This window comes from Pygocentrus nattereri, chromosome 5, assembly GCF_015220715.1.
Source record: "Pygocentrus nattereri isolate fPygNat1 chromosome 5, fPygNat1.pri, whole genome shotgun sequence".
In the NCBI taxonomy this organism is placed as follows: domain Eukaryota; kingdom Metazoa; phylum Chordata; class Actinopteri; order Characiformes; family Serrasalmidae; genus Pygocentrus; species Pygocentrus nattereri.
In genome coordinates, this window is record NC_051215.1 from 21,276,536 (window position 1) to 21,301,578 (window position 25,043).

The 25,043-nt window shown below is 38.9% G+C and overlaps 1 protein-coding gene across 1 annotated transcript in view; it reads left to right on the forward strand.

The window, feature by feature from the left end:
• Positions 1 to 24,703, forward strand: part of bcl2l11 (BCL2 like 11) — a 30,764-nt gene extending 6,061 nt beyond the window's left edge. The window contains exons 3-4 of the mRNA XM_017702659.2: positions 3,972 to 4,102; positions 22,658 to 24,703. Of these exons, the coding sequence (XP_017558148.1) occupies positions 3,972 to 4,102; positions 22,658 to 22,771 (245 nt within the window). The 3' untranslated portion in view covers positions 22,772 to 24,703. The remainder of the gene's footprint in view (positions 1 to 3,971; positions 4,103 to 22,657) is intronic.
• Positions 24,704 to 25,043: the final 340 nt, after the last annotated feature.

Genomic DNA, 25,043 nt, shown 5'->3' on the forward strand with positions numbered 1-25,043 from the left:
TGAAAAGCTCCATTCTAGCGAAATCAGTTGAAGTACTGGGGCCTTATGTCCCAGTCCCAGTCTTTGTGAGGGGATTTTAAATGGGGGCTCAAAATTTCTGAGTGATTAAGTGGTTAAGATGTAAGCAGAACAGTTCCTAGCAGTTTGGTCTGAAACGTTCCATTCTAGAGAAACATACCAAGTCAGAACTGTTCACAGTGGTGGTGATAGGAACCAGACCTTCACCTCTAAAAGCTCCCTCACAGAGAACTGTTCCTGGATACGTTGCAGGTTTTGGCATTAAATGCATTTTTTGAAGTCTATTAAGGGCAAAGAGGGGTTGTTAGACAAACTAGTCCTCAAAGAGAACGCTCTGTTTTCATGTTTTTCTCTGTTTCAAGGTTTTATGTGTTGTAGACCCCATTGGTTCTTGTTACCACCACTGTAGAAGTGCACCACTTCACATCACACCATTCTGACTGACCTTGTTTACATCTCAGTCACTGATTTTAACATAACGAAAAGCACAATGTTTAAAATCTAATCTTTTGCACAGGTCACATTTTATTTAGACTTTTTCCAATACGCTAAACTCAGCCAACGACCAGTGACAGTGGCTATAATGTGGAGTTCTCTGTAGAGCTTGTTCTCTTCAAAATCAATAAAAAGTTTGACCAGAACATTTGCATACGGCTTTATTTTTGAATCAGCGCAGCTGGCAATTGTGTTTGAGTCTAGGCTTAAAACACAGGGAGTGGGTAAGCAGTGGCATGGGTGATTTGTTTGACGTAGACAAAGAAGCAGCCGGTAGCGTGTTATTATGTAGGCGCTTGATAAATTCACCCCTCTGCAGGAGCAGCCATTCAGCCCTCATGCAAACAAATGAGCATGTTATCACCTGACAATATTGCTGCCTGTGATGTTGGCCTGTGGCGAGCCAGTTATAGCAGAGAAAGTAATTGAGTAATATCTCGAGAGCGATTTATGATATTTTATAGTGAAAGTCTCAATGAGTCGGTTGTAGCTGTGTGTGGAAATGAGTAGCATATGGTCCTAATATGATTGGGCATGAGAAATAACAGTAAAACTAGTTCTCACTTGAGTCATAGCTGGAGAATCAGTGCAAGTTCAGCCAGATTGTGGTTGTATTATTAGCGCTTAGCCTCAGCGCGCTCTCTGCAGTGGGGCTCAGACCTGCTGCAAGCCTCAGAGTAGTGTTTACACCACTGTGGACTTGATCTTCATGTCACAATCCTCAGTGCTGGTCAAATCCAAGAATGTTTATCAAGGTTGTAAGGAAGTTTATTATTTTTGTCCATTCCAGTTTTCTGCTAGTGCAGTTTGTTAAAATTGGTGCAAAATTAAATGTTTAAGAAGAATTGGTTTGGTGTGAAACGTTCCGTTCTAGAATAACTTTCTGTGTAAGAACTGTTTGCAGTGGTGGTGATAGGAACCAGACATCCACCTTTAAAAGCTCCCTCACAGAAAGATCCTATATGAAATGATTATGAATTCACTGCCTGATGTCTGAGTGTTTGTTTTCTGATCATTTTCAGAAGATATTGGCCTAAAACATAACTTTTAAAAGTGTATTCATGGTGGAGGGATACATGCAGGGTGCTGTGAGATAAAATAGTCCCCAAAGAAAACTTATTCCAGATTTTCCACTATTTTCCATCATCAGCATTCACTGGTGGTTCTGGATAGTAAATAAAATGACTATATTTGTGTTGTAGTCATGGCAACCCCTGGTTCCTATCACCACCACTGTAAAGACATCTGAACCATTTCACACAAAACATCTCCACCACTGCTTTACGCAGAATTATTTCTCGTCTGACCACAGCTTTCTCTTTGTGAGGATATTAAGAATGAATCGCAAGTTTCCATGAAACCAAGTGCTAAGATACAGATCAAAAGAGCAGGTCCTTTGATAATGATGATGCTTTTCTGAAACATGAGCTGCTACTGTGAAAAGTTATGACCCCTGATCACATTTGCACCTTAAAAATGTTCTCGTTTAGTAGAGAAATGAACTGATTGAAGGGCTGAAAAAAGCTGAGAATCAATAAAAGCAATTGACATAAAAACACATGACAGTATTATTACAATATGTAGGCCACAGTATGAAAGCGGTTGGTCATCCAAGTCCACGACTTCACTTGTTTCGTTATTATTTTTACTTATTGTTGAGTTAGATTTTTTGTCATTTCATAAACTGGAGTTAGCATGTTAGTGGGGCCTTGTGTCATGTCTGCTTTAGGCTGTGTTTTGAAGTGGAGTGAAACCTATTGTGAAGACATTCTTGGCCGTTGTACTCAGGCTGGGTACTGGAAAACGTCATGAGAACATATGATACAGTACAATGAAAAACAGACATTTGGGCCACAGACATTTTTGGTCGATGTTCATCTTAAAATTAGTTTAGGACACTATAGTAACAATAAATGAATAAATAAATAAGGCCGGGGAAAAATGAGAACAAAACCCAAGATGGTTAAGGAGTAAATAATGCTATGTGGAGCTTTAAAGAACTCTGTTAAAGCTGTGGTTTACTTTATCAATGAGCAATGAGCATACAGCACATGAACATCATCCGTTCAGCTTTTAACATCGCCACAAACCCAAAGCAGTTCCACGAACATGGCCGAAGTGCCGACGGCTGACGCTAGTAAACTAATAACTCACTACAGCCAAAGGCTACATTCACATTACCAGGCTGGTGGCACAAATCAGATTTTTGTCCCAGATGTGAATCAGATGTGATGTTTTCAGGGCTGTGTGGTCACAAATCTGATCTTTTCAAATCTGACCTGAGCCACCATATGTGGTCATAGATCATATCCGATTCGTGGCCATGTGACCTTAATGTGATGCTCAGATCAGAATTCATGTGCTTTTTTCCACTGCACGTGTGCCATCATTCAGCGTTACCATGACAACAGCGCCGAACAGACGTTAAAGCCTGTAAACGGTGGAGAAGCAGCTCATCTCACCTTTTTCTCCTTCGTCTGGCTCTAATAATGAAACTGAGAGCTGATCAGAGTTAATGATCTTCTCAGCGAAGCTCGTTCTGCTCGTCAGTTTGTGCTGATGATGCAGTGATTCAGTCACCTTACTGAGTAGGATGTGCGCATGAGGGTCATATCAGGCTGGTTAATCACATTAATGACTGATTTGAATCACTTCCCTAAACGAGTGTGAACCATCGAGTCAGAGAGATCAGATTTGAGCAAAAAATCGGATTTGAGCAATGAGGCTTGTAATGGGAACGTAGCCTATGAGGCTGTATTTGGCTTCCAGCTTCTTGTTCGGATTTTCTGGTCCAACTTAAATGGTGCAGCAGTTACACTCTGGTTTCTGAGCTGAAGAAGTGGACGGATCATTCTTTTGAACACAGTGGTCCACAGGAGTTTCCAGTGGTGGTTGCAGAATTATCTGCCACTGAATTTTCCACTGAAAACAATGGAATATCTGATTTGCTGTTGACCGCATACCGACGCTAAAACATCAGTTACGCTCAACCAATCAGATTGTGCCCTTGGAGTGAACTGTTGTATAAAGATGAATAGCTGGTTTGAAACACTGTACTGTGTACCTCCTAACCATAAGTTCTATATAGAACCGTCTGAGGTTTAAATGGTTCTTTGCATGGTGAAATGGTTCTACAGACACACTTAAAAAATATGGTTCTTTAAGTGGTTCTTTGCATGGTGAAATGGTTCTACAGACACACTTAAAAAAAGATTGTTCTTTAAGTGGGTCTTTGCATGGTGAAATGGTTCTATACACACTTAAAAGGTAGTTTTCAAGGGTTCTCTAGTAAAAGGATTGGGTGTATATGGAATCATACATTCTTAATCCTTGAATGGTTCTTTGCATGGTGAAATGGTCCTATATGCACACAAAAAAGATGGTTCTTTAGTAAAGACAGTTGTTCTACATAGAACGCTCTTAGCTGACCTCTCCTTCTCTGTCTGTGTGTTCCACAGAATTATGGCCCCTCTATAACCACCATCCGCCCCACGGAGCAGCGCCTGCGGGGGACATGCGACCGGAGTCGTACGTGGCGCAAGAGCTGCGGCGCATCGGCGATGAGTTTAACGAGCTTTATTTTCACGGGGTGAGTCAGCTGCATGGGTGCGTTGCTGGTATGCAAGCGTTGAGTGCTCGAGATCTGCACGATCAAATGTTTGGTGTGGCGGCGGTAACGGTAACGGTGCACTGCCTTATCTGTCGTAGCTTGTTATTGGGAGCTGGAGAGCATGAGTATGAATGGACTTTCATGTTTCGCTGCAAGTGACGGCTGGAGCTCCAGTTTACCTGCATTTATTCAGATGGATTCATGCATTTTCAGAACGTTGCCTCCCTTCATTTACAGTCGGAAATCAAGGTCCTTTTTGAAAAGGGTTTTATATAGCACCAAAAAGGGTTCTTCTCTTGTTACAAGCTTGACATCGTACCTATAGCAGAACCTTTTTGGGTGCTAATTAGAACTATTTTCAAAAAGGTTCTATAGAGGACCATCTGTAGCACATTAACCACCAGTCCGAACAACACTTTTATAATGCAAAGAACTGTTTAAATTAAATCTCTCTCTTTGCCATTTCATTAGCTACTAGCTACGTGAGACTGTTGTCCGTGTTGCTATGGTGACCAGCAGTCTGTGCTGGTCTTCAGGGTTAATAGGTGAATTAGTAAATCTACATTAACTGCAGTGTCGATCAGCAGAGCTTTATTTTACTGTAAAAGAGGATTATTTTATTACATACTGAGCTAACTCCACTGTGGATCCGCAGCAGGGCAGTAAAAGAGTCGCATGTTGCTGACCCTGGCACTGAAGCTTCACACTGGAGTAAGAGAACCCTAAGTGGAATAGCTAATGAGTTTGTATCAGATAGGAATACACTATCACACTGTGAAGCTTCAGCTTTTGTTCCAGCTGCCTTTCAGTGTAAACACACTGTTTGATTCTTGGCCAAACTGTGAGTCCTTTATGCAAATGGTTTCTTAATTCCCAGGGGCAAATCTCACTCTTGCTCATCACTGTTTAATTTGTTCGCTCTCTGAAATAGATCAGTTATTGTTCAGGACACAGTATCTTAAATAAATCAACTTTTTGGCAAAACATCCTCCATTGTTTTTGACGATGGCACTGCTGAATGATCATTTACAGCTGCGTCACATTTACAGAGCAGCTTTCACTTTCTGAGAAATTGTACAGCTTCTGTTCTTCTCAGGAGACTCACTTTCAGCTCCTCAAAAAATCTGCAGGCACGCCTCCAAAGTTCAGTCTTAGAAGCCGGTTGATGATTTTCTGAAGTAATCAAACCCATTCAGTGGTGTTGAGGCCTGGACTCTGGGGTGGTCAGTCCATCGTTCAGCTTCTTTGTTTGATGTGTCCGTCTCCTTTTCTCAGTGAGGTTCTTCTTGATCAGCTACACGTCCTTTCAGATCCACAGAGCTGAGTGGTCTTCTCACAGTGGAAGGATGGACAGAAACAGCTGTGGATGTTTTCAGATCTGAAGCAGCTTGATTTTCTCCTCTCTCTCAAAGATCAAAGCTTTAAATGCTGTTTATCTGATGGGGCCAGTTTTGGGGTCTACCAGCTCTTCCAGGTGGTTGTTAGTAGCCATGTTTTGTCTGTAGCTTTTCATTTTGTACTAAATGGCGTTTTTAGAGAGAATTAAATAAGTGAAAGGTGGCCTCTTTTTTGCTGAGCACTTTATCTGCTCTTGAAGTGATTCAGAGTAGAATCCTGTTGCCTTTTCAATCCTGGGGCTTTTTCGTGGACACTGAACTTTTTTTTTTTTGCGAGCTTTAAGCTAATCAACAGCTCAGTCATTTCCAAGTGTGTGATAAAGTTGCACTGAACTAATGTCATATTTTAAGCTTTAAGTTAAAACAAACTTAAGTGAATGAAGAGATTCATAGTAATAAAATTACACAACCTACAGCTGATGTGGTGGGTAAACTAATGGGCTCGGTACACATATAATTCAGTAAGTTACCCCTAATATGGGGCCTTTATGTGTACATTTACATTACATGTGCAAGAATAAAACTTTAAGTTAAGCAGCTTAAACTGAGCACAAAACTGAATACTGCTAAATACAGTACTAATACAATACTAATACTAATACTAAATACTGCTTTAGACTAAAACAAACTTTGGTTCTTGAACATATCCCTACTGAAAAACCCCATAGAAACCATTGTGTTTCTATTGGTTTCTGATGGTTTTGTAGTGTGTGATTTATGGTTTAACTGGTTACCAATGGCTGATCTGTATACTGTTCACTTCCTGAATGGTAATATGTACGGTGATACATACAACCAGCACAGGCAGTCTCTGTTTACATCAGAGATGTTATAAATGAGGAGTGTGGCCACTGGTTGGAATATGAATGTGATGTTCGTAACGCTCGACTTTGGGTCCCACTTTATATTAAGTGCCTCTAATAACTGCATGGTTACATGTGAATAACATATGCAACAACAATGTAACTACTAATGATTTAGTCACCATTACAGATGGATTACATAAGTGCAGCTTATGTAATTACACATAAGTACAGCTTATGTAATTATGTAGTAACAAGTATACCTTAATAGTTGTAAAAGCCTATTCTCTCTCATTTAATTACACAGGTAATATAAATGTAATTACATTTGTACAGAGACTGGAACAGAATTTTAAAAAGTTTTTTTGTTTGTTTTGTCCAGCATTAAAATGAAGTATGTAATAACTTACATTAAGATAGTACTTATTGTTTCTGCCAGCTTTCCTAATAATTATCCAGCATTTATGTTGCTGTGACACTGTACATTTTTCAATTTTTAACCATTTAAATTCTGTATGTATGCGTGACAGAACAGCAGATGTCCCTTTGTCTTAAAATGTAACTATTATGACATTGATTAAATATATTGCATTGCCCCCAGAGCAATGTCTATAGTACCACTCCTTTATTACACAGTACTTACATAATAACTACACAGAAACTGTCCACTTAATTAAAAGTGTAACTTTAACACTACATTAGTTCCTCTGTAGACGATACATATGTTTAATTATATTAAGCAAAAATGAAGTTGATACACGTGTGTAATTACATAGGCTGTGCTTCTGTAATACATCTATAACATTGCCTAAATCTTCAGTAGTTAGTGTTGTTGCAAATGTTACTCATGTGTAACTACACAGTTATTAGAGACATTTAATATAAAGTTGGACCGGACTTTGTTTACATGACACAATTGCGCTGGTCCACTGGCTTGAATCCGCTGCAGCTCTGCAGTCAGACCTCTCTCAATGTGTCTGATTCTGCTTTGATTCACTTTTTAGCCACATTATCACTTTAATGCATTCATTTAAGGAGTTTTTGCTTTATTTTATGTATTGTATCTTGATGTGTGAGAAGCACCAATGTGCTGAAAACCAGCGCTCAGTCCTCAGCCCGGCGAGGGGACCATAACGTCCATCAAGGTTGTTTGGGTTTTAGTTGTGTTTCATGCAGAATTAGCTATTTTGTGGCTGAGTGGATTTCCCCAAAAGCAGAACGCTGAGTTCCACCTTCTGTGTTCTGGGTTTGGTGCTGGTGTTTGGCTCTGCTCGGCGTGGCTGTGGTCTGGCTGGATGATGACTCTTGAGTCACAAATGTAAATAACGGCCACAAATCTCTGACCAAAAGAGCCGTTTTTTTCCCAGCTGCTAGAACATATTACACATTTCTCTGTCTGCTGTCACTTCATCATATAAACGCTGTGCAAAGTGAATCACTGTCTGCTTGTTTTGGCCAAACTTGTATTACACAGATACATGCAGTCACAAAACGGCATTCATTGCTCCCACAAGTTGTTTTAAAGACTCTTCAAAACAATTTGACTGTTTGATCCCGCTTTGTTAGGTGATTGTAATAGCAGTGTAGTTACACATTAACAAAATTGTAACTACGGGTGATGTAGACACTGTTACAGATGGATTACAGTAGCATAGTTTATGAAAATGTGTGTGTGTATCAACAGTATTTACTTATGTTATTACACAAGTATATGTTTATAGCTGTAACTAAACATTTTCTCTTATGTAATTACACATTTGTAATAAAGCAAGAGTAAATAAATTTGTATAAACAGCTATTGTTCTGATTTTTCAAGATTTCTCTAATTACATACACTCTTAAAAAGACCCTATATGGTTCTATATAGAACCTTTTTGAAAATGGTACTATATAGCACCTAAAAGGATTCTTTTTTGTTGCGATGTCAAGCTTGTAACAATAGCAGAATTCTTTTTTGGTCCTCTGTGGAACCATTTTCAAAAAGGTTCTATGTAGAATCTTCTACAGTGCATTCTCCATCAATCTCAAGAACCATTTCAAGATGCAATGAACCTTTTAATCGTGCAAAGGGTTCTGTGAATATAGAACAATTTTCTTTACTAAAGAACCACAGAAGAACCCTCTTTTTGTAAGAGTGTAGATAATGATAGGTTCTATGTCGAACCAAGTACAACACATTCTCCATGAATCTGAACAACTCTTTCATGATTCAAAGAACTCTTCAAACATGCAAAGGGTTCTGTGAATGTTCATGGTTCTATATACCTTTTTCTTTACTAAGGACCCCCTTTCATAACCATCTTTAAGAGCATAGATAATGGAAGGTTATATGTAGAACCCTATACAGTCTGTTCTCCATCAATCTGAAGAACCACTTCACCATGAAATGAATCATTTGAGCATGCAAATAGTTCTTTAAGTGTTCATGGTTTATATAGAACTAATGTCTTGGCTAACAAACCCTTGAAGATATGCACACAAAATGAGAATATTCCTGACATTTAGCTATAGTACTGCACCTCTGTTGTGATATGAGAACCAGATGGTTCTGGCTTTTATTAATGCTATTAGAAATTTAGTTGAAAAACAGCAGTTTATACAAATGTAATAAACCTCACCTTATTACAAATGTGTTATTACATGAGGAAAAAAGATGCTGTTACAACTGTGACAATACACTTGTGTAATTACATGGCTAAAAAGCTGAAGTTGATGAACATGCTTGTACAAGCTGTACTGCTGTAATGCATCTGTAACAGTGAGTACATCACCAGTTATTACACTGTTGTTAATGAGTAACTACACAGTTATTAATATGACATTCTGAAGGTTCTTAAACTTACCAACCTTCCACTTTTAACCATTGATATCCCGTATTTGTCATGTATATGTGCCAATGGAGATACATAAACATTTCATAAAATGACTACATCTAACAGGATTAGCAGCATAATGTAACATTCAGCTGTGCAGTAAAATAATATGAATAAAATTCAATAGCCCATACATTCATCTATACATTATACAAATATGCAAATAAGCAAATATGAACATGCTCCTAAAGAGGAAACTTGGGTATTAAATTACAATGAGGACTAATTCATTAAGCTTTGCCTTTAACAAAAACTCAGACTTTAAAAACATGCATTTTGATGTTATTGTAAGAAAGCACTGACCAGCTGTTTGGGTGAATTAAATGATTAATGTTCTAAAATGTGAGGAATTATTCAGCTGTCTAGTTATGTTTCCCCATAAATGTTCTAGACGTACTATTTTACATCAGTTTTCTGTACGCTGTCTATTTGTACACATCAATGTTGTTGGAAGAAAACCTTGTATCTCCAAAATGGTAACTTTACAGGAGGAGGAAAAAGCATACTTTACTTTTAATGTAAGTCAGTGGAGCCAGACGTCTTTCCAAGTAATTTCAGGCTGTTTCTTTTAGTCGATTTATCATGAAATTCACACACAGTGTAAAGAACAACAGATATTTTCTAATTATGTCAAAAACTGAAAAACATCAAAATGGAGATACAAAGTTTTCTTACGACAACCGTGAAATGTCCTTGGACACTAAAGGAATTGTTCAGAAAAAATCAAATGCACACAGTTTTCCTCTTAATGTAGGTGCAGCCCATCTGTCGAGATTGTTTTGTGTGCAAATTGTGCTTCTTTAATTTAGCGCTGGAGCTACGAGACTAACTTTGCTAATACTAGAAGTCAATAGTCACCCTAACCTTTTCTGTAAATACATCATCAAAACTATTCTCAGCTGCTCAAACCTCATCCAGCTCTCCAGTAAGGTGGTTCAGACTTATAGATGTGGTTGAGGACACAGTATGACTCACATATCACACATTCTCGATTTCTGATGTTCTTTTTTTATAAATACTGTTCGAGTGTTCTATCTGAAGGTACATGTTTATGAATAGAAACAAGTGAAATTAGACATCTATTGCCCATGTGCCTGCTTGACGTGCTGTGGTTTGAGTGGGTTGAAAGTTTTGCAAATGTGTTTACAGAAAAGATTTCGGTGACTATTGACTTACAGTGTTGGCCACAATTGCCTCCTAACTCCAGCACTAAACTAAAGGAGGAGAGTTTAGACACCAGATGTGTCTTAGCTGATCGACTACATCTGGAGTTAGTGGTTAATTGTGGAAATGTTTTATTTTTCAGAAAATTATCCCCGTGTTCTACAGTTTGCATGCATTTTTATTTTTTTCTATGATGTCTGTGCGGGTTTATGTACCAAAAACAGTCATAATCCATTTTACAAGACCATTTTCCAGCCTCTCTTAATCCCACACAATTCGAAATGCTGTTTTTGTTAATGTCTTTAAGGCCAATATATGTAAATGAGCTCGGTTCTGACTGGCTGTCCTTTATTATGCCTTCGTTTGAAAAAACAGCCCAGGCTGAAACACTCTGTATAACTAAACTGCAGCAGGCCGAATAGGTGGATATAATGCAGTTGTGTGGGTTTTTGTGACATCACAAAGGTGGCGAATTCAAAATGGGTTGTTTTTGCAGTTTAGTGTCCATATCTGGACTGAGGGGTGAATGACACTGTTTGAAATTTTGTTGCTGTCCATTTTTTTCTAATTTATTTGAACACAGTAGCTGCCCTTAAAACACTGTGTACTCACTGGACAAATATCAGGTCCTATTTGGGTGGTGGGTCATTCTCAGCACTGCAGTAACACTGACGTGGTGGTGGTGTGTTATGTGTTGTGCTGGTCTGAGTGGATCAGATGCAGCAGTGCTGCTGGAGTTTTAAAACACCTCAGTGTCACTGCTGGACTGAGAATAGTCCACCAACCAAAAATATCCAGCCAACAGTGTTCTGTGACCTCTGATGAAGGACTAGAGGATGACCAACACAAACTGTGCAGCAGCAGATGAGCTATCGTCTCTGACTTTACATCTACAAGGTGGACTGACAAGGGTGGGTCCATGGGGGTCCACTGAACCACTGAAGAACAGGGTAAAAGGGGCTAACGAAGTATCAGAGAAACAGATGGACTACAGTCTGTAACTGTACAACTACAAAGTGAGACTATATAGTAAGTGGAGCTGATAAAATGGACAATGAGTGTAGAGTCAACATCATAATGTTATGGCTGGTCAGTGTATGTAAGCGCAGTGCTGGTGCAAATGGTGGTTTGTAGGAGACAGTCAGAGGCTCAGAAGCTCAGAGTGTCGCATGGCAGGGTTTGTGTGTGCCTGAGACAAGCTGACTTCATTATGTTTACCCTGTGGTTAGACTCTGGGCTCTAATTATCCTCTGGGTCATTCTGCATAGCGCCATGGAGACGCACTCAGAGCCCAGCTGGACCTGCTCTTAGCCAGGGTCAGAACAGAGTTGGCCCATGACACAGTGCAGTCGCGGGGTTTAGAGCTGCCGTTTGGTTTATTTTTCTTCTCATGTGTCTGTGATGATATCAGTGCGAGAGCATTGTTTTGTTAGATGGATACGGGGGTGACAATCTCTGACCACCTCACGATTGAAATCATTTTTGATTTTGTTTTATTTAAACATTGGAACTCCCATACAATCCACATTAACTTTAAAAACAGCCTGTTTTGAATTAGTTGCTTTTGTGATGTCACAAAAAACAATTCACATTCAAAACAACACATTCAAATACATCCCCATCTGTTTACCAGCAGTTTAGACATGCCCACTCATGCTGAAGTTACAAGGAGTGCTCCAGTCCAGACTGCTTTTTGATGGCAGGGGAGCCAATCAGAATAGAGCTCATTTGCATATGTCACTCTTAAAGGCACAGTAACAAAATACATAATGAAAAAAGGTCATTTAAAAAGAAACTGTCAGCATTTTGGTACATAAATCTACACAAATGGAGAATAAAATAGAAAATAATGTACAATATGTGTTCAGGACATGTTGCTTTTAAACTTAAATAACTTTACAACTGCTTGAGGTGTCAAACTTTGAATGCCACCTTAAGCTAGAGAAGCTGAACTGTCCAGCAGTGTGTCATGTGTGTATACTATGTGTCATATGTCCCTGTAAAATCCCCAGACAGATCTACACTACTTCTACAGATTCAGCTGTGCTGCCTGTCCATTACCTCACTGTATACAGATCAAAGTTTTGCTTATTTGTTTTGGCTTCGCTTTGTAGCCAATCAGAGGATGATGTAACGCTCCACACAGCACATTTTAATAACCTGACTGGCTTTGAGAAACTCTCATCTCATTTAGAGTCGAGAAAGTTGAGAAAAGCTGATTTGTTTAGCATTCTCTGTGCTCCACACTGCTGGTCCTCGACCACACTCAACTCAACTCAAAAAGGGTTATTCTATTGTTACAGGCTTGACATTGTAACAGTAGCAGAACTCTCTTTGGTGCTATGCAGAACCTGTTATAAAACGCATTCTTATAAAACGCATTCGTATAAAACACATTCGTATAAAACACATTCTTCAAAAACACATCAATCTCAAGAACCTATTCACGAAGCAAGGAACCCTGTAACCCTGCACATGATTCTTTGAGTATTCACAGTTCTATATAGAACCATTTTCTACTAAAGAACCCTTGAAGAACCATAATTTTTAAGAGTGTAGCTATAATTAGGGATGCACTGATCAATCATGTTCACGGCTGATTTTTTAAACTCCACTTTGCCTGATTTTTATTAGCTTTTTTCAACCTGAAGCTCACACTGTGTGGGGTAGATGAACACATGAATCACATTAGCACATTCCCAGCCATCTGGTGGTGAGTTGGATCAGATGGCAAGGAAAACTGATGGTCAGACCCGGTAGGCCCAAGCGAATAATGAGGGTGTGCTGGGAACGACTGTCAGAAACCCCTGTTCGGAATGATTTCAACTCTCACCTCTGGGAGAGCTTTTCTCATGTCCCGGGGAAGGTAGGGGACATGGAGTCTGAAAGGACCCTGTTCAAAACCTCCATTGTGGAAGCTGCCAGGTGGACAGCAGTGGTGAGGGAGGCCGTCAAGCTGAAGAAAGAGGCCTTTAGGGACTGGATGGCCTGAAGGACTCCTGACTCAGCAGAGAGGTCCCAACAGGCAAAAAAGGTGACAGCTGCAACGGTGGCAGAAGCAAAATCCAGGGTGTGGGAAGAGAAGCCATGGAAAAAGACTTTCGGTCAGCTTCAAGGAGGTTCTGGACAACTGTCCGGTGACTCGGGACTGGTCAGGTTGGCTGCGCCCAAGCTGTATTCGGCAAGGGTGGAGAAACTCTGACTTCAATGAGGATATTGTCGGTCAGTGGAAGGAGCACTTTGAAGAACTCCTTAATCTGGGAGACATGCCTCCCTCACAGGAGTCAGGGCCGGAGGCCTCTGGCGTGTCAAGATCCATTTCCCTGGAACAGTATACTTGGACTGGCAGACCAGGGTGGTGGTCCCCATTTTTTAAAAAAAGGGGACCAGAGGGTGTGTGCCAACTATCGGGGTATCACACTGCTCAGCCTCCCTGGGAAAGTCTATGCCAAGGTGCTGGAAAGGAGACTCCGACCAATAGTTGAACCTCAGATTGAGGAGGAACAATGTGGATTCCATCCTGGCTGTGGAATCATGAACCAGCTTTTCTATCAAACTTAACAGGAAGACAAATTGTTCTAAGTGTTTAGGTGTCTTAAGACTTCCTCACAGTCTCAGAAGTCCTTCTGGACTCACGTTTTGTGAGTGCTGTGAGATGCTCCACTATAGTAAGCAAGCCCTGCGCTAATGCAGAGCAGATGTCCAATGTCTGCGTCCCGGCCCGCGAGTGTGCGTGATGGTCCTTTGTCAGTGCTGTGCATCAGTGCCCTTTTGTTGTGAGGCCTCTTCCCCCCCGAGAGTGGAACAGTGCAGGTCATTGTAGCTGGCGAGTTTCTACTGACTCACACGGCCACCTCTCAGGAGACGAGCAGAGGCGTTTATGTTCCAACATGCTGTTTGGCAGCATGTAACAAACTTGGTGTCTCCACTCGAACATGTTTCACCACATAATTGACAGCAGAGCTGCTCTCCTCAGGAGGGAAATGAATGCTTTTGTACTTCATAACAATCGATGTCTTTATTGATGGTAATATTGAGAATAACCTGTGAGCTGCAGGGATCATCGTCCTGCTATGTGAACACAGCTTCTCTTATTGGCTTCTATTCATGTACTGCTTCTGCTACTGTTTCTCTTCACTGAATGGTGGAGATTTGTTGATTTTACCACATTACACTGTTAGAAATGAAGATTCTATACAGATACATTTTTCATTCATCAAGGTACAAACAGTGTAAATGTTCTCTCAAAGGCTCTACAGTGATTTTAAGGTCTGATTGTGAACCGGAGCGGTAAAATAAAAGCCTGGAGTCGAGACGTGGTGTGTGGAGTCAGCTTAGAACATATCATTTCGGTGGATTATGGTTCAGTTATGTTCCCTGACTAAAGGTACTGAGATGGTTCCACCCCAGTGACAGTCTAGTACCTTTATTTCTGAGAGTGTAGACGTGTTGTAACAGAGCTCTACAATGTGCCAATATTGATACGACACATCACACATATCATGATACAAACATCACAATGCAATAACGACAACACATTTTGGTCAGTGTTTACTTTGGCATTCGCCTTGAGACCGACATTAATAATAAATAAAGGAATGATAATGATAATAATAGTGTTTTATTCATGTTTACTTTTAGTTTTTAGTAATATAGTTTTTAGCAGTATCTCTATTTAAATATTGTGTCTGTACTCATTACTTGCCATATCCAGTATTAAGCATTTCTTCACTGTCTGATCTCAACAGTGTAGTCTTGTGAACTCCAACACAGGTTAGGATTGATAGGTATGGTAGTCCATCAGGATCAGGTATTCTCTCACTATAGAATAAACCCACATCTGTAAACAAAGGACCTCACCTCTTTAGCCTATATCACTATAAAACCCACATATTTACTGAGATTGAGACTTATTTTTAGGCACCTTCTAGTTTTGAAATCTGTGGCAGCAACATTGTGGAAGATCCTTCTGGTGCGGGTTCATGCAATGGTTTCACTTCTTTTAATGATAGCGCTACATGGTACATTTCACAAAATGTAACACTCATAAAAATGAGGTTCTTCAGGGGTTATATAGTTTAAGGAATGGTTCTGTTTAGAAACATTAGTTCTACATAGAACTAATTGAATGCATAAATGGTTCTTTGCATGGTGAAATGGTTCTTCAGACGGATGGAGAATGTGTTGTATGTTCTTTTTCAAAATGGTTCTATATAGCACCAAAAGGGTTCTTCTGCTGTTGCAACATCAAGCTTATGTACAACAGAATAACTCATTTTTGGTGCTGTAATATAACTATTTTCAAAAAGATCTATCAACCTGAAAAATCTTTTCACCATGCAAAGAATCATGTAAGCATGAAATGATTCTGCATAGCACTCAAGGTTCTAAATAGAACCATCCCCTTTACCAGAAAGAACCCTGAAACCCTGAAAGAACAATCTTTTTCTTAGAGTGTATAACCACAAAGAAACATTACCAAAGGTGAAACCAATGCATGAACACACACCAGAAGGATCTTGCATAATATATATATATATATATATATATATATATATATATATATATATATATATATATATATATATACATATATACAGCTACATAATTGAGAGAAAATCCAAGCATTTGCTTTTTCTTGCATGCAGAAAGCCTAAAGAAAGTGTTTTCTGTTGTGTCACATGATGACAAACTGAAAGCACATGTGCTTGAGCCATTACTACATTTATATTTTATTTATTATTTTTTTTCCCCCTCTGGCAATTACAGCCATCTGCGATCGTATTAGTGTGTTAGTTAAAGTGCACATCGTCTCGTCCATGCTGTGGCGGTTAGCCCAGTCTGAGAGGATTGTTTTGCAGAGCTCTGGTTTCTTTGCTTGTGGCTTCTCTGTTTTTCTTGCATGTGCTCTCGCGCAACTCTCACCCGTTGCTGTCTCACACCAGCTCCCATTGTCCCCGAGTAATGACTAAGAGTGAGCCTGATACCATCACGCCAGTTTTCTTACTCACCTCTCTCTCTCTCTCTCTCTCTCTCTCTCTCTCTCTCTCTCTCTCTACAGAACAGCAAGGGTGTTTTTATTGCCGTCCACTTGTTTTTAAGAACCATGCAGATGAATTGATCCCATATGGTGAAGATATGTGCAGATAGACGCAAGTATAGTGATGGAAAACAAAGTCCTGTAGCTGCAGTTTTTCACTGTGTTCTCCACAGTGGTACATAAGCTAATTGAGCTTGATTAAAGAGGCGCTCCCCTCCCCCTCTCCACTCCCCCGTCATTTGGCGCTGTTTTGGATTTGTTTGCTGCTTCTGAAGATGAGCATTAACTGTTTAGACATCCAGACATAACTGTTTAGACCTCAGAATACTCTTAGTCATGGCTTTCAAACAGGTCAATGAGTGCCTTGAGCAAAACTCTGTTTTTGCTGTTTTTTATTTGTTTATTTTTTTTACAGAAGTGCCAGCTGCCCATTACAAAGTACTAAAATCTCATGATGAATGGAGGTTGAGAACTAATTCCAGGAAAATCTTTTTTCCATTAACTTCCAAAGTTAAGAACTTTTTTCTCTCCTGTAAAGTCAGTATTTGAGAGCTGCATGGTACAATATACAAAATGCAAACATGGTAAAGAAATAAAAGCTAGCTGATGCCAGTTCTGCCTGATGCATAACGCTGCTGAATGCTGCATAACGCTCATTACTAGTATTGCATTGTTTTTGCTCATTGCGAAACGTTTTGAATAATTAGGTGGGATATGGTTAGTATCTGTGCACAATACATGAGGATGAAAGTGGCATCAGTTAGAGCAGCAAAATAAATTGTTAAGTGCCGATCAACCGATAACTGATCAAATTATACATGCACAGCACTGGAGAGATATGATTAGACTGGTGAATTGTGGTGTTGGTGCATCTCTGCACTTTCACTTGCAAAGCAAGTTACTTAACCATTCAGCTATACAGCTAACAGCATAATGCACATGTGCACAGTTCAAAAATGGGGGTTGCCCAGAGGACATATTGATTTATTGCTCAGTGATTGTGCTTTAAGCTTAATGACGAGTCACTGATCATGTGATTATGACACTAACAACATGGACACCTCAGGGAAGACAGCAGGTGTGGAGCTTGGTGATTTTGGATTCGTATCTCTGGTTTCCTGAAGGCCAGCAATGCAATCCACTGGAAGGGGCACTTCATGCTTTACTGACCTGTGGAGTTTGGCTTTTAAAGTCAGGTTTCTAAATTGCAAAGCTTTCCTTTTTCCTGTGGTTTCATTCATGATGCCATCAGCAATTAGTCAGCCTCGACTCAACTTTCATCACAGTCAACTTAGTAGCTTACTAGTAACTGCTACTTAAAACCACTGTGCTAATCTTAAACTGCTAGCTTGCAAACATGCTTTAAATGTGCTGATTATTCTCACTTTTTGCATGAAACAGTAATGGCCACTCTTACAATAAACTTGCATCACCATAAGGAAGATTTTGAGGAAATACATATATCTATATTTGCTATTGTAGTTGATATAGACAAATGAATACAAGGGTATTCATTATGTTTTTTATAGAAAAAGCTGAAAATCTGATGAACAAAAATGTGCTGGCAGTTCTGTTGTTTCATTATGTTTATTTTGCGGAGTAGTGAATGGTGCATTTTCTAGTTGTGCATTCTTTGGTATTTTCTGAAAAGAGTCTGTAGTTAGAGGCAAACTGATTTATTCAGAATTTATTGCTTCTCATATCTGCAATGTGATATCCAGCGGTTGCATTTTGTGTCCATACTGTGCAGGCCAAGTATCAGTTTTGTCTGGAACAGAAGTATAGGTATGATATTTTTGCTTGTGGGTGTTGAATCATTGGTGTTTTGAGGGTAAACTTGTGTATTTGGTGCGTTACGTCAATAGAAATGTCTACGCAAAGCTTGTGTTGGTGTGTGAGGTGAAGGTGTTCTTTGAAACATTGACCGAAACCTGTCTGTATCTTGGATTGCTTGGTTGTGAATCTGCTTTGAAAGTCATTGACTCAAAGTGATATGAGGCTTGGCACCGAATCACGCAGTCTCAGTAATCGAATATTACCCGAGTGACGTTAGAAACTAAAATGCTCCTTCTGCAAACCCAGTCATTCATGTGGTGCTAATGAGCCTTCTCACTCTTGCTCACTCTCTCTTTCTCTCTCTCTCTCTCTCTCTGGCTCTTGCTCCCCCCCTTCCCCCCTCCCTCCGTCCACACTACAGGGTTAAAGCTCCCTTCATTTTTACTCCACTTCCTCCTCACCTGTTTCCTCTGGCAGCGCACACAATCGCTCCTTGGGCACGTTGTGGTTTTTGGCTCAGCTTTTACTGAATCAAACCTCTCTCTTGTTTTTCACCCTCTGCATTTGTTTATTAAAACCCCTTTTTTAGCCAAATGGCATCGTAGAGGCTAATTCAGACCACATGCTCCAGGTCAACATCCTCTCTGTTTCCTGTCTTTTTCCCTCCAATCACTCGCACCTGCCTTAATCCAGAGTTGATTCTCCCCTCATGATATCTCCTTGATTGGTACTGGCTTTTTAGCCAACCTTTTAGCTGCAGGCAGTAGATTCTTATCCTAGAGGTGAGGTAAAGGCGGCCCCCCTGAGCCCGATGTTTTTCACCCTTCTTTTATTTTGTACAGGAAAAAGGTTTTTTTTCTTTTCCTTTTTTCATTCTGGAGTGTGTTTCCTCACGAGTTCCTGCCAAGAATACCCAGGGGGATGTGCCCTGTTCTTATCGCGGTCATTCTGTGCACTCAGCACGAAACTAGGTCAAAAGCGCCAGGCCAAAAGAGGCTCTTGGTTCGGCCAGGCTGCTGCCAGGTCTTATGCGGCCAGTCTGTCTTAAACAAGGAGACTCCGTTTCATTAGCTAGAGGACCACTGGCGTCTCATGCTGCCAAAAGCTCAGACTGAGAGAATGCTAATGGCTTTTTCCCTTACTGCTTCCATGTCGACTCCGAAACATCCTCTTGCGATCTCAACCTGACTAATTTGTTGTAGCTAAGCTCTGGGGCCAATGAGAATTCCAGGCTGATTGTGGGTGAGAACTTACACTTCTTAGGGTGGGAACAAACACAGTGTGAAATTTCTGAACCAATCCAGCTCCTCCTGAAGGTGGAGCTCACTGTAGGGGGCGTTGGTGCGCTTGTCAACATTATCTGACAGACATCACACCTGTCGCTAGTACATTCATATAACATAAGTTAGCAGAAAAGTCTTCCAAAAAATTCCTGATTTTAAAAGAGCTAGAGGAGTTTAGCGGCAGGGCTTGCAGGGCGTAGGTTTCCAATCCAGCACCAAAACTTTAACAAGTTGTCCCCAAATGTTGTTTTCTCATTATTGAGACTACATAAATGCAATAGATGAGCTCACAGAAACAAAGGTAACGTTTTTGGGTGGTACCTGGGCTGTATTTATAATCTTTGGAGTTTATGGACTGCAGGAAGAATTTATGATGCATGTATGTTTTTGTATGAAAGATTGTTGTGTAAGAGGTGTTTATCATGTTACTGTCTATGCTGGTCTGGAGATTCTGTTCGTTCTCTCTACCTGTAATAACAGAAACCCATGTAGTGGGTTTACAAATAGTGTCCAGTGTATTTCAGTCTGCTTCAGTGGTGAGATTTGCTTGTAAATTGGTGCTTCAAAATATATGTAACAACTCTATATACTCCACTACATGTATACAAAACTCTGTATACTCCACTACACATATACACAACTCTGTATACTCCACTACACATATACAAAACTCTGTATCCTCCACTACATATATACACAACTTTCTATACTGTACTACATATATACACAACTCTATATACTCCACTACACATATACAGAACTCTGAATACTCTACTACACATATACAAAACTCTGTATACTCCACTACACATATACACAACTCTATATACTCTACTACATATATACAAAACTCTTTATACTCCACTACACATATACACAACTCTGTATACTCCACTACATATATACACAACTCTATATACTCCACTACACATATACAAAACTCTGTATCCTCCACTACATATATACACAACTTTCTATACTGTACTACATATATACACAACTCTATATACTCCACTACATGTATACAAAACTCTGTATACTCCACTACACATATACAAAACTCTGTATACTGCACTACACATATACAAAACTCTGTATACTCCACTACATATATACACAACTCTATATACTCCACTACACATATACAAAACTCTGAATACTCCACTACATATATACACAACTTTCTATACTGTACTACATATATACACAACTCTATATACTCCACTACATATATACAAAACTATATATACACAACTACATACATATATATATGTATATATATATATATATATATATATACAACTCTATATACTCCACTACACATATACAAAACTCTGTATCCTCCACTACACATATACACAACTCTGTATACTCCACTACATATATACACAACTCTATATACTCCTCTACACATATACAAAACTCTGTATCCTCCACTACATATATACACAACTTTCTATACTGTACTACATATATACACAACTCTATATACTCCACTACACATATACAGAACTCTGAATACTCTACTACACATATACAAAACTCTGTATACTCCACTACACATATACACAACTCTATATACTCTACTACATATATACAAAACTCTTTATACTCCACTACACATATACACAACTCTGTATACTCCACTACATATATACACAACTCTATATACTCCACTACACATATACAAAACTCTGTATCCTCCACTACATATATACACAACTTTCTATACTGTACTACATATATACACAACTCTATATACTCCACTACATGTATACAAAACTCTGTATACTCCACTACACATATACAAAACTCTGTATACTGCACTACACATATACAAAACTCTGTATACTCCACTACATATATACACAACTCTATATACTCCACTACACATATACAAAACTCTGAATACTCCACTACATATATACACAACTTTCTATACTGTACTACATATATACACAACTCTATATACTCCACTACACATATACAAAACTCTGTATACTCCACTACATATATACACAACTTTCTGTACTCTACTACATATATACACAATTCTATATACTCCACTACATATATACAAAACTATATATACACAACTACATACATATATATATATATATATATATACAACTCTATATACTCCACTACACATATACAAAACTCTGTATCCTCCACTACATATATACACAACTTTTTATGCTCTACTACATATACACACAACTCTATATACTCCACTACACATATACAAAACTCTGAATACTCCACTACACATATACAAAACTCTGTATACTCCACTACATATATACAAAACTCTGTATACTCCACTACATATATACACAACTTTCTATACTCTACTACATATATACACAATTCTATATACTCCACTACATATATACAAACTATATATACACAACTACATATATATATATATATATATATATATATATATATATATATATATATATATATACAAACAACTCTATATACTCCACTACATATATACAAAACTACATATACACAACTACATATACACCACTACATATATACAAAACTATATATACACAACTACATACATATATATGACATACATATATATGCAACTATATATACACCACTGCATATATATATATATATATATATATATATATATATATACCACTACATATATACATCACTGCATGTATACACCAATACATATATACACCTCTATATATACACCACTACATATACACAACTACACATATATACCACTACATATATACATAACTATATATACGTCACTACATATACACAAGACTATATATTCACCACTATACACCACTGCATATATACAGCAGTATATAGATACACCACTACAAATAACTGCAAGGTGCATTTGCTGGTTTCTTTAGGCTGTTTAAAACCACTGTAAAACACATAAAACTGAAAAAATACTATGGTTTATTTCTGGAAATCTAATTTCTGTCTGGTTAATGTTTACAGTACTGTGTGTGATTACCTTTGGTCTCATTTTAAGAGAGGCTGATCAAGCTTTTTACTTTTGTATGTCATTTAGTTAGTGTACAGGTGATAGATGTACAGGTGTTAGTAACAAAGACTTTCTGATATTTTAATGTTTTTTTGTCAGTGAATTTATGCATTTACATATTCATTTGTCAACAGCACTAAATTAAGATTTTTTATCTCTTCACTCCACAGGCAGGCAGAAATGGAGGCAGAGTCCAGCTGCCGGCGGAGGAGGAACCTGCCTTCATGCTGTGGCTGGGGCTCGTGATCAGACGCCTATTAGAGGTCCTCCTAAGACGAAGATGATAGGCACCCAGCAGACCCAGCAGACCGTTGTAGCACCATGTAAATATCACAGCAAAACCTTCGGCAGAACTTGCTCTACTCTCGCTCTGTCCGAGTTTCTTCTCTTTCACCTCTGGAACTGACCACGTTTCCTCTTCTGACTTCAACATTCCCCGTCCAGAGAGGGCTACGGATCTGGACGCTCTAGGACTGAGTAGGAATTCTGGGACAAAACATGGAATCTGCGATGTTTCCTGCGTCAATGTGGAAAGCTGAGCCATTAAAACACTGGATAGGGAAGGCTGGGCCAGCCTGTCTCTGTCTCTGGAGTTGTTCCCAAATGGAGAAGTGTGGAAAACGTGCCTTCGTCGCCTCCATGCCCTTATCTGTCTCTGCAGTGTCCACTTGTTGTTTGGTTTATTTGGGTTTAATCTGTTTCGACTAGGTTTAATTTTCCTTTTTTTGCTTTTAAAACTCACATTTGTCCTGTATTTATTTGCCACTTTTGTATTTAAGTTGTTTTCTTTTTTTGTTATTAATATTGAAGTGGACAAAAGTCAGTCAGCGGTATTGTGGTTCTGCCCGCCTTTCATCTCTCCATTGATTCACGGAAAATTTGCACTTCTGCTTTTAATTACATCTTACCTGAAAGGCCTACAGTGGGGTCAATGATCTGATTAATAATTATCCTGATGAATTCTCCAGATGGGAAGTTTATAAGCGCAGTTTATAAGGAAGCTGGTAGGCCAGAAAGCGTAGAAGGCCTTTTTTCAGGCTCTCATTCATTTCACCTTTCAGTTTGTCAGAAACATTATTCAGAGGAAGAATTCCGCCTTTGGCGGGAGTGTGATTTTCGCACCACGTTGTTTGCCAGAGAAACGTTAGCCTTGGCTTGGTGCCCCTGCTTTGATGCCAAAGTCATTAAATGCTGATGGAGGTTAAGAAGCACAGCGCAGCTGTTTTTATCCTCAGTGAAAGTGAATGAGGAGCAGTGAGTGAATGAAACAAGAGGACAGATGAGAGATGATTTTTATTAACTTAATTTGGCCTGTAGCCACATTTTAGCCTCTCCAATTCACATGAGAGTGTTTTTTTAATGAAAAACATGATCAAAATTGATGCGTTTGGGCATTTCATCACTTTGAGGTACCAACACTCAGAGATTAAAGGCCTGTAACATAGAAAAACAGATTTGTCTAACTTTTTAAAAATTATTTTAATAGGGCTGGGCTGAATATTCTCAATACTCGAGTATTCAATCAGTATGTTTCAGAAGCTTATTAACCAACAAAATTAGATCAAGCTTGTGAATTTCAGACTTATGCTGCATTCACATGTTTGCATTTCACATCTCGTAGCGGTACGCGGCCGATGGCAGCATGAAGCCATACAGACGTTGGCATGTGATATATGCACTCTTATTTTGTGTCATGTACAATTCTGGCTTTGTCTGGAGTTCAACAATGAGATGTCTGGCATCACATGCCACCTAAAAAATCAACATCCAGTGGCCTTCAACAGCAAAAGTTGGGAAAATGAAGCGCTTGGCGGATTGTTCTGCTCACTGCTGCACTCTATGGAGTGCTGCCACTCCGTTTAAAACTATAGAATATCCGTTTTGCCATTGTCCATCTACCACAAATATGTGAACGCAGCATTAGAGGCCTATTTATCACTGTTTTAAACAAAACACGTCATCAACAATCAAACAATAGATGTGATATTAGGCTATAAAATATATAGAGGTAACATTAGCTAAAGGCTGAATACACACCCCCAGCATGATGTCATAATCTCCCCCCGATTTTCTCAGAACGACTGAATTTAGTGAAAAATATTAAAATGGTAAACATTTTGCTGCTATCAGAACAAAACCTTATATCTCCAAAATGTTAAATTTACAGGACAACTTTACTTCTAATATAAGTCAATGGAACCAGAGTTTTTTCAAGTAATTTTGGGCAGTTTCTTTTGGTCCATTCATCAGTAAATTTATAGGTATTTTGAAATTATGTCAAAAACTGCAAAATGGCAAATGGCAAAAATGGAGATAAAAAGTTTTTGTTCCAACAGCTGCAATTTAATTGATAGGAAACACAACAGGTTTGGCTGTTGAAGGACATTCAGGTGAAGAAGCTGAGCATCCTCAATGACTTGATTAGCTGCCGTAGAGCTAAAAGAGACGCAAACAGAGTTGGAAGGCAAGATAACTGGTTTAGCAGCTATAAGACATGAACAGCTGTAAATCTATATGAATTGATAAACATATAAACATTGAGTTTCAATCTTTCTA